The sequence below is a fragment of the Monopterus albus genome, unplaced genomic scaffold (assembly GCF_001952655.1).
Source record: "Monopterus albus unplaced genomic scaffold, M_albus_1.0 scaffold327.1, whole genome shotgun sequence".
NCBI classification, from domain to species: Eukaryota; Metazoa; Chordata; class Actinopteri; order Synbranchiformes; family Synbranchidae; genus Monopterus; species Monopterus albus.
In genome coordinates, this window is record NW_018128207.1 from 258574 (window position 1) to 269805 (window position 11232).

At 42.0% G+C, this 11232-nt stretch overlaps 1 protein-coding gene across 1 annotated transcript in view; it reads left to right on the forward strand.

The window, feature by feature from the left end:
• Positions 1-752: 752 nt before the first annotated feature.
• bicc2 (bicaudal C homolog 2) overlaps positions 753-11232 on the forward strand; it is an 11734-nt gene continuing 1254 nt past the window's right edge. The window contains exons 1-16 of the mRNA XM_020624427.1: positions 753-1378; positions 2515-2561; positions 2892-2961; positions 3107-3186; positions 3369-3530; positions 3622-3675; positions 3901-4116; positions 4233-4484; positions 4740-4871; positions 5168-5357; positions 6027-6160; positions 6265-6473; positions 6968-7073; positions 8622-8661; positions 10263-10420; positions 11094-11231. Of these exons, the coding sequence (XP_020480083.1) occupies positions 1105-1378; positions 2515-2561; positions 2892-2961; positions 3107-3186; positions 3369-3530; positions 3622-3675; positions 3901-4116; positions 4233-4484; positions 4740-4871; positions 5168-5357; positions 6027-6160; positions 6265-6473; positions 6968-7073; positions 8622-8661; positions 10263-10420; positions 11094-11231 (2262 nt within the window). The 5' untranslated portion in view covers positions 753-1104. The remainder of the gene's footprint in view (positions 1379-2514; positions 2562-2891; positions 2962-3106; positions 3187-3368; positions 3531-3621; positions 3676-3900; positions 4117-4232; positions 4485-4739; positions 4872-5167; positions 5358-6026; positions 6161-6264; positions 6474-6967; positions 7074-8621; positions 8662-10262; positions 10421-11093; position 11232) is intronic.

Consider the following 11232-nt stretch of genomic DNA (forward strand, 5'->3'; position numbering starts at 1 on the left):
TAGAGATATTGCTTAGGACTTAAAAGTTGTAAGATGATGTCATGGGGTAGGACTAGATAAGTCTAACTTCTTCCTACTTCGTTCAAGCATGTACTAGGTATAAGTAAATTGATATTGGATTATTATTGTTGGATATGTGTGAAATTATATGTGTTGACATATAAACTGTTTTATATGCTAGAATGAATAAATCAAATCAAATCAAATCAAATATTTCAGTCACTTTGCCATTGTACAGTAAGTATTTATACTTTTTCTACTTTAAGTAGATTTTTCTAATAATGCATTTGCACTTTTTCTTCAGCACTTTTATTTGTAGTGAAATTTATTTTTCATTATTGTATTAATACTTTTGCTTAAGTAAAGGATCTGTATATTTTGTTTCATTGAAGTTTGAACTTTTGTGTCCTTTCCTTCCCAAGCATTGTTGCAAGCTCCCCCTCCACGCATACAGCACACACTCACTGCTGCGATACAGCCGTCCGCTCCCCTTCACTCCGACCTCTGGAATCTCAAACCCTCATAGGTCTCATTCAGAGAAAGGCGAGGGAGGGCAGACGTGGACCGACGTGCAATGGAACCCAACTGGAAGACTGGTTTATTTTGTTAGCTGTGCATGCTGATGCAATGGTGGTGTGCACAGGGTGTGTGTGTGTGTGTGTGTGTGTGGGGGGGTATCTTTCTTATCATAGGCCTTGACTATCTATCCATATAATCTATGGAAGTTGCAGTGAGGATTACAGAGGATTTGTTCAGAGCAGACTGAGCCTCAGTCAAAGTTGGAGATTGTGTTTGTCTGTCTGCAGGCCTTCAGATAAAGAAGACATGGCCTGTGTTGTAGTAAAGGAGTGACTCATGAATCTTTGCAGTGCAAGGCCATAGCAGCAAATCCTTCAAGCCTCAAACAGTTTGGAAGAAAAGAAAAGTGTTAGACCTGTATACTAAGTTACGTGAAGGGGACAGGGGGTTTAAAGAAAAGGCGCAGGGCTGGGGGAGTGTTTCTTGCCCCTCTCTCCCCTTTTTTTCTCTCCCTGCTGGTCTCCTTGGTCACACACATGCACACATTGTCACACACACAAACACTGACGAGGGCTCAGTCCTGCTATGGCCACCTCCAGCACTGAGGACAACGCTCCAGTCTTAGCCACGGCAGCACGCCAGCAGCCTGACTTGGAAACTAGTGTAGAACTCAGCTCAGCAGCAAAACCTGAGCCCAGCAAGGCCAGACACGACAGGGAGGAAAAAGAGGATGAAGACGAGGAGGATAGCAGTGGAAACCTTGTGCTGGGGCAGGAGAGCACAGGGCAGAGTTTGGATCCAGAGTGGGTGGAGGAGAGGTTCAGGATCGACAGGAAGAAGCTGGAGAGCATGTTGTATGGTGAGTCACTTGTGAAGTCTTCATATTACAGTTGGTACTGTGCACCTGGGCTGTGCAGATTTCTACTGGCAATGTTATCAACTCATTTTCCTCAATTAGCTGCTTCTTCTGAAAGTTATTCTGTTGCTGATGCCTGTCATGGCCTCGCTGTGTTTACCTCCTCCCAGACCTTGTTAGCTACCTGACCCCGTGTGTCTGTCACAGCCTCCGGCTGGCTGTACCCCTAGTGTTCCCATCAGTATAACTGCCATCTATTATACTCCTCTTGCTGTATCATCATGATTTATGACCTGCAATGGGTTATGCATTCAGAAGTCTTTTTTCTATTATCATTCCAGTCTGGGAAGCAGCAAAGGCAACTGCCTCTGTTACTGCTGCTTGGCAGGTTTAAGACAAATGCCTCCCCTGTGTTACTGGAGACACTCTCTCTGACAGTGTGCAACTGCAGCAGATAGAGGCTGATGTTTGTCTGCTTGTCCTCACGCAGGATCTTGATAGGAAAGTGCTTGAGCGTGTTCAGCTCTGATAACTGTGTGTGCAGCTTGGAGCGTGCTTTTGTATGTGTTTGAACAGCCTCAGTCAGGCAGTAAATATTGTATCTTATTCTTTTAGGTGATAATCTGTCATGCTGCACTTGAGAAGGGTCTGTGTTTTTTTACACATTCCTTCTTGATTTTGCAGTTGGTATTTAATTTTTTGGTCATGTGGGAGGTCTTTGCGTCAGCAAAAGGCACTGATGTGGTTAGTTGTCTCTAGGCTAATTTGCAGTTGTCTCCCCCAACCACCACCTTCTCTCTCCACCCCATACTGTTCTTTTCCCATTCCTCAGCTCTGGCCAGCGTAACCCATAGTGATGAGAGGGGGTGAGGGCGTTCCTGGGTCCTTCCCATACCCTGTAAATGTCACCATGGAGCAATGGCCTTTTAAAATTGTTTATGTTCCCGGCAACCTCTTGTTCCCATTGCTTGGCAAATTTCAGCCAAGTCACCGTTTAAATATTGACTTTACACAGATGCCTAATACTGAACATTACTGTGCTGTAAACATATGAATATGGTTCTACTGGCTAAAACATCATGGCAAACCACACTGCAGGGATTTTGAACGATTGTTTAATTTAATCACTTTTCTTTTAGATCCAAAGCATGGAGGTGTTGAGACAGGCAAAGAGTTTTTTGAGAGGGTAAGTGAAACTTAAAACTTAAATTTTGTGAAAACAATCTATAATCATCAGTACATAAAAACTCTTGATTAAATGTAAATCAGTGAGAGCATCCCTGCAACCTTTTAAACATTTATTCCATACTCCACATCCATGATTACTGGTTTTATGGAGGTGATAATTGCAGCCCTTGAAATGCAAATAGGGCTTTGTATTCTTAGACCTTCTGGATGTGTGTGTTCTGCTTCTATGTGCTGTGATTTGTGTGTGTGTGTTACGTTTATCTTTATGGTACACAGCGACAGCTCCGTCTTTGTTTTTCATTCTCACCTATTATTCATGCTTCCACAGGTGATGCGAGAAACCGACACTCAGGTGAAATGGCCGTCCAAGCTCAAGATTGGGGCCAAATCAAAGAAGGGTGACAAACTCTTGATATCTCAATCATATCTTCTCAAGGATTTGTGTTTTTTCTGCTTCTTGTCATGTTTTTCACCACAAAATGATTTACCGTTATCCATTTAATGTAACAAACTCAAATAAATGACATTCCTGTTTCAATCTAGATCCACATGTTAAGGTGGAAGGGAAGAGAGCCAGTGTCTTGGAAGCTAAAAAGAAAATATTAGAAGTGCTGGAAACCAGGGTGAGGGCTGGTACATTTGTCATGACAAAAAGTCTAACTACATTTACATTAAAATAAATGGATTTTCTACATCACTTCCTTTGAGGTGAAGCAGTAGCAGTGTAGTAACTTGTGTTTGCTCCATGAAAAGGCAGCTAAGCTTTTAAAAGTGACAAATGACACCACTGTGTATATAAATCCAGGTGAACAAGGTGACTCTAAAGATGGACGTGGCCTATACAGAGCATTCCCATGTGATTGGGAAAGGTGGTGGAAACATCAAAAAGGTGATGGAGGTTACATCTTGTCACATTCATTTCCCTGACTCCAACCGCCACAATGCTACAGGAGAAAAAAGCAACCAGGTAACAATGTCCAACACAATGAGCCGCCAACTGCTGCCTTGACCACAAAACCAAAACGAGAAACTATTTTTACTTTTTCAATTTTTATTAGGTTTCCATTGCTGGGCCCATAGAAGGGGTGGAGGAAGCCAGGAGGAGGATAAGAGTGAGTAAGAACTGTATAATCTGAGCAGAGACTACCCAGAGTCAATTTCTACACTCCCGTCAGACATAGAAATCAATAACGTGATGAATGGAATGGCTGACACACAGAAGACAGGAATATTTATCAAAATGCTGCCTGTCTGTTGTGGCCCTCATCTCCCATCTCTCCATTTTCTCCTCCCTTCTGTGTCTCCTCTTCATCACATAATTTACCGTCTTGTTCTAGGACCTGCAACCACTATCCTTGACCTTTGACCTCCCAGTCAGTCTGGTGCCTCAAGCTCTGCCGGATGCAGGCTCTCCACTCATCCAGCAGGTAGTGCAAACTCTGGGAGTCAGTGTGAGCTTCAGGGCTGTGCCACCCCAGCCTCAGACACAGGCCTCCTTTTACGGAAGCTGCTGCACCATCTGGGGCCTGCAGGGCAACGCAGCTGCTGTCAAGGTTAGCATGGCATGAAATTAAATTCAGCTTACAGTCAGTGTGCATTCAAATAAGGTCTATTAAGCATATATAATTTAATATCATGTGGTGCATATATATATATTATCACCTGACAGAAGGCGACCTACATCCTGATGGACCTGCTGCTGGGGTCAGAGGTTACAGGTGGTATAGTGAGCAGCCAGCTGGATGTCACCTCCCAGCAGCATCTCTTCCTGTTGGGTCAGAGCGGAGCCCACTTCCTGAGTGTAATGCACCAGACTCAGACCCAGATCATCCTCCCAGACCTCAGTGCTCCACAGAGCCCTTCTTCACTGCTCATCCAGGGCAGCCCTGACGGCGTGTGTCTGGCCCGGCAGCAGCTCATGGTACAGTGAGGTGTTTTGTTTTTGGATTTTTGTTCTGGTAATAATGAGAGATCATTGCTGAGAGGCAACAGGTGCACATTGTGCTTGTTTTTTGCTTGCATATGTCAAAGTGTATTTTTCATTCTTGTGTTTCATACACTTGTCTTTCTATGCACAGTGTGAGCTTAATGTTTCTTTGCTGCTGTCACAACAAGTTTTTTGTTGTTGTTGTTATTTTACATTCTGTGTGATATTATGTGTCTTGTGCATTTCTAGGACTGTCTGCCTGTGTGTTTGATGTTTGACATGCGTGAAGATGGGGAGACAGATCCTTGTAAGCTGGCTCAGATGATGCAAAACCTGGGAGTTTTCATTAGTGTCAAGCCCAAAGTAAAACAGACCAGTAAGGTACAGTTTTATCCTTGTAGCTTTGCTGCTTTCTCATTGTTTCAGTCACCATCTAAAAAGAAATGATATTGTTGTTGGTTTGTTGACTACCAGTCTTGTCGTTTAAATTCACTTTCAGTCTATGGCTACAGAGTTTATGGTTGCTTATTTCATACACACTGGAATAAATAAAAAATATCTATTGAAACATTTTTTGAATGTTCACTTTGATTTTGGATGTAAAACTATTCTCCCCTGCAGTCACTGTGGTGAGTTGAATGCTGATGTAAAACTGTTTATTGGTGTATATTTATCAGTCAGCGGTAGTGAAAGGTCTGGAAAGGAACATCTCTTGCCTCTATGAGGCCCGACGGCTGCTTCTGGGGCTGGATTCCTGTCAGACTGCCAAGGTAACTGAGATGTCCTCTGACCCCATGCTAGCCGGCAGCGGACTGACCAGCTACTGGCTCAACATGTTGCTGCAGCAGCTTCGTCTCTCTGAGCAGGGTGAGGATTCACACATAAACAGTATGTGTCTGTGAAGGTGTATTTCCATCCAAATGTCAAAATATAATTTCCAACTTTGGCCAAAAATGTCAGTGTGGCAGACAGCAGCGCACACTGCTACCCTGCCCCTCCCTGCCACAGATACAGCCTGGGGACACTGAGATGAATGCACTGAAAGCAGCACAGAGACTGCATTTCTATTGAAGGATAGCTAAAAAAAAACACCTTGCAAGTTTCATTTTAACACAGAATAATAAATGTGCTAATTTATGTAATAATAATGTTTATTATTTCATAAAACCAGCTAATATGAGCTTCCCACAACAGGGAGATTGCACAGCCAAAACAGCAACAGTAACACTTCTGTAAGTAAAGTCCAATCATGGCATTTTGCTTCCTGTGTCCTCAAATACTGTGTGATGGTTTGATCCATTATGCTGTTGACATGGAGACATAGAGATATGGCTGTGGTACTACTCTGATATTGTGGCCGACTGATAGAAATAAAGTAAACAGAAGAAGCAGAACCAGGCTGGCAACCTAATCATATATTCCAGATTCAGTTTTGAATGGAAGCTTATTGTCTTTTTTGTGTTTTGTTGTCTGTATTTCAATACACACTACTCTGATCTTTTACTCACTATCATCATCTGCCCATCATTTGACCAGGTCCTATGCCAGCTCCCACTCTAGAGGTACTGACTGGTACCAAACCCTGGCTGTCACCTCCACCAGGCCTCACTCCTTCTGCTGATGAAGGGAGGACAGGACTGAAAGGGACAGACAGCCGGCCACTGGAGAAGGTTTTTCAAAGATTAGTCAAATTTCTATCAGTGCACAGTAAATTTCTTTTGTTAAACCGCAATAGAGAGCACAACCAAGCTCTGGCATCTCTCCTTTTCCTCAGATTCTAGAAAATGAGGATCAATCTGTCCAATCAGAGGATGAGAGCTCTAAGGTTGTTGTGATGTCATCAACTGAGGTGTGTGATGCAGTGAGCAACAGCATCAGCAGGGTGGGCTTGATGAGTCGGAGAGGGAGTCTCCAGGGTCCTGAAATTACAAAGGTTATTGGCCAGGGCAGACGCCATTCAACAGGGCAGGCGCTATCATACAGGTGAGCATTCACAGGTGTTTTTGTCACTTTTGAGAGAATTGTGTTGCCTTACATCGGTCCCCTGAGGGCTTATGTTAACGTTATGGGTAATTTTAAACTAATCAAGAACCAAGTCATAACTTAAATATGGTTGACCTTTCCTAGACAGAAGGCTCATAATGACTGTAAACAGGTTTTTGGCCACTTCACTGTGATTAATACACACAGATCCTTCTAAAACAGAGAGCTGAGTTAAGCAAAGCAATGCTTATTGTCTATATTCTGCTTTTTGCTGAGTCTCTTATTCCCAGCTTTTGTTGTTCCAGACAATATAGAAGAAGGTGTAGTGTTGTGCAGTTTTAATGGAACAAGTCTCCCTTAATACAATATATAATTAGCTAGCATTTTGACAATGAAATTCTCCTATAGTGTTGCTGCTCTTGCTCTGGAGAAGGAACGACTCAGTGTTGCATATAGCCATCACAGCCTGTGTGTTTGTGTCCTGAATGTGCCAGACTGTTGAACACAGGCACTGAGGGAGGAAGGAACGAGTGGAGGAACAGCCTGAGAAGAGACGTGGCGCTGGCTCAGGATGTTCATGCTGACTCATCCAAGGCTGAGGTGAGAGAAAGAAGAGACAGGAGTAAAATCACTTCACCTTCAGCTGGTCAAACTTCAAGCATGTCTTAAAGACATAAAGGCCTGGATGACCTGCAACTTCTTACTTCTAAACTCAACTTCAGACAAAACTGAAGTTATTGTGCTTGGGCCTGAAAACCTTAGAAATCTGCTGTCTAATCATATAGTTACTTTAGATGACATAGCTCTTGTCTCCAGTACTACTGTGAGGAACCTTGGAGTCATCTTTGACCAGAATATGTCCTTTAAATCACACATAAACCAAGTCTCTAGATCTGCCTTCTTTCACCTGCGCAATATTGCAAAAATCAGGAGCATCCTGTCTCAAAGTGATGCTGAAAAACTGGTCCATGCATTTGTTACTTCCAGGCTGGACTACTGTAACTCTTTACTATCAGGATGTCCCAATAATTCCCTAAAAAGCCTCCAGTTAATCCAAAATGCGGCAGCCAGAGTACTGACAGGAACTAGCAAGAGAGATCATATCTCTCCCATATTAGCTTCTCCCCACTGGCTCCCTGTAAAATTCAGAATAGAATTTAAAATCCTTCTCCTAACATACAAAGCCCTTAATAACAAGGCTCCATCCTACTAAGTCCTGATGTGCTTAAAAGAGGACATCCTGGCCTTTCCAATGATATGTCATGTGTTTGGGTGGGATGAGGGGAACTTTGTATTCATCCTGAGACAAAATGGAGACTGCAACAAAACACACATGCCAGGAAAAGAGAAAAGGTAAGTTAAATATTGTTAAGATATAATTTTTTTACCTATGGTAATCATATATTTTCTTGTTTATGAACATGTTAGGAATTATAAATTGGGGTCAGAGTTCAGCTAAACGTTTTGTTAGAAAAAATAATAGCCCTTTTACGAATGTCAACTGTAATGGACATGAGGATGATTTAGTGGGGTTAGCTAATAGCTAACTAGCTGGCTAGTTCGTTGTTTACATTCAGATTTCTGCCCCAAAACACATTTCTTTTTAGGGTAACAAACATGTTGAATGTAACGTGGGCTTCATAGATAACTGGAAAACATTTTGGGGAAAACCTGGTCTGATTAACAGAGACGGCATCCATGCCACTTTGGGTGGTGCGGCTCTCTTATTTTGTTGGGTTTTCCCTATGTAATAATATTGATAACAGTAAGGTCTAGACCTTACTTTGTAAAGTGTCCTGAGATGACTTTTGTTGTGATTTGGTGCTATACAAATAAAATTTGATTTGATTTGATTTGATTTGACCTTATGCCAACTATAGAAGACAGGTTAGACTGAAAATAGCTGGAACAATTTATTTCTGGTGTTATGTCCTATTGATTTGCACATCCCTGACTCCAGTGAGTTTTGATTTTGAGAGCAGATTTTTGTGTTTGTTTACCACCACACCAGCAGGAAGTATTGTTTCATGTGAGTGTTTGTTCCCACTGTAAATTAGGTCCCCCCTGCCTCTCCTTGGTAGCCAGAAAAAAAACGTAATTCAATTTCATGCATTATTTACCTACTCTATTTCTTGTTTGTGCTTATAGGATTATGACTACGAGAAGAAGAAACTGCTGGCAACTAGAGGTTAGTGCTACTAAATGTTTAATATTTCACTGCACAGGATTCTGCAGCAACAACTGGGGCCACTACTAAACAAGCATTTCTTTCTTTTTTTTTTGTAATCTACAGTATAGTTGCTGTATACTGCAGATAAATATATGAGGATTTTGGCACACAATGCTAGACTTACTGTAGATTGTTGTTAGTTTTTTTCACAGAATACAGGAAGAATTTAGATCTTAAAACAGCCATTTTTTTCAGTTTGTTGTAAAAATGCAAACGATTTGGTTAAGATGTAGTTATAAAATGATTTAATTTCATATGAGTAGTCGGGATGAAGTACCCGTTTTTACTTTATTCAAGTATGTTATTGTGGCAACACATTAATATCTTGAGCAGAGCCAGAGATTTGATAGAGGGGGCCCGTTTCAGTGCTGCTCACTGCCAAGACGACTGATGAAGGGGACCTGTTTATGGGCTGCATTGTGCCAACGTTATAATAGAGTAGCACTGGCACTCCCTCGTAATTCACATGGCAGACACACAATGCAGACAACACACCCATGTATCTATACACAGTTGTGTGTGTGCCTTTATATGCTCACATGCACTGACATACAGAACACATAGGAAACTACTGCCTCATTCATTATGCAGAATGAGAGATACACTGAAGCTCTGCAGCCAAATGGAACTATATTCCCTCAGTGTTGCTTTATGGGATTATGAATTAGCAGTTTGAATGGGCCATCTGCCTCACAGTCATTAAGGCACTCATATGCCAGTATATGAATGGGACCTTCATTCACACATACACACACACATGACAGCCCACCAGTAATAATGTCGTTGATATTGCACTCCGTGGAGTGTTGTTACACTTTTTATCGCACATTCACACATGGATCCTGTCCTGGTGCCAAAAGAGGCCCAGGGTCACTTGTTTGTCATTTGACTGTGCGTATTTGACTCAGTCTCAGCAATATGAGCTTTATTAAGTGTGCCACATGTTGGCGTGGAGAAGTACTGTTTTACTGATTTATTATTTAACACCTGAGCCCCGTTTTAGATTTAGAAATCAAAGGAGACCTGGAAAGCCTGCAATGAATTTTCATGATGGACATACTTGATATGAGCACTGAGCTTTTTTTTTATTATAATTTTTAAATTATTTATTTATTTATTTATTTATTTATTTTAGCATATTTTAGCTTATTGCTCAATTTTATGACCTACATCTTTATTGTTTTGGTTCACTCATACAGCTCCCATGAGCATGCAGCTCATTTTTAGCTAAAAGCTCTAAAAACCCAGAATACACTAACTGGCATGCACCAAACAGCAGACACACAAAGTTAGTGTCTAGATAGTGAGCATAGTTGAGCATCTAGCAGCTAAAGAGCCAAATATTTCCCTCATGAGTTAGTGGAGAGCAAAACAGATCTAAAAAGAGAGTGAATATCTACTGTGCATATAAATAAGCAAGTTTTGCTAACAGGCTTGCCATTTTCACTTTATCAGTTGATAATGTGTCAGTATTGTGTTTACAGCTTGTCTTTGCATCACGATTTAAGGCATGTGTTAATGTGTGTTTTTCTTCTCTGTGCCTGTGTATGTTATGTCAGCCATGCAGAGGAAGCCTGTGGTCACTGAGGTCCGGACACCCACAGACACCTGGAGTGGTCTCGGCTTTTCCAAGTCCATGCCAGCCGAGGCTGTCAAAGAGCTTCGCAACATCAGCCGCCGCAGCTACAAGCCGTACCTGAGCACTAGCCAGCAACAGGTACGCGTGAATTTAATGCTAACTTCATTTCTGGCTAAAAAGAAATGAAACAATTTATCACTTGATTAATTTTAACTGTTCGTTTGAGCTTCAGTTGCTTGACTTGACTTACATGCTGAACCAGCTGAATCCTTTCGAGCTGCCCAAGGTGTTTTTGTTGCAGTGCGGTGAAACAAGCACCCCTATTGTGGCCCACAAACAGGGTCTCATTTATTGGTATTGTTCTCTAACAGTCTGAAGCATCTATCTCACTGTATGGTAAACACTGCCAGTGCATGTGTTCAGTAACAGGGAGTCTGATGCTATCTCTCTGGTCAACACAGCCACTCCTCAGTAATCTCTTTACCTGAGCTGTTTCAGCTCATGTCCCCTACTTCTTAAGCCTCCTGAATGGGCGCTCTCTGCTCAGTAACCAGTGATGGACTAGCAAATTCCATCAATCAATTATCTAAACTGTTTATTCTGTAGAGAGTGCCGGGTAGAAGGAACTAGAGCCATTCCCAGTTGACACTGGGTGAGACAATCACAAATAGAGAGAGACAATCATTCACACTCACATTTATATCTATGGGAAATTTAGTCACATCTTGTTTTTGAAATGTGGTAAAAAAAAAACCCAGATAGGGACCATGAGAACATACAAACTCCAGACTTTATCTGTGTCTCCTTCCAGTCACGGGCTGCTCAGACGGGGAAGACATGCAATGGGAGTGACTCTGAGAACTGGAGGGACAGATGTGGACCCTCACCTTCATCCTTGCCTGCCTCTTCCTCTTCTTCTTCCTCCTCTTCTCCCTCTTCATCCCCCTCTT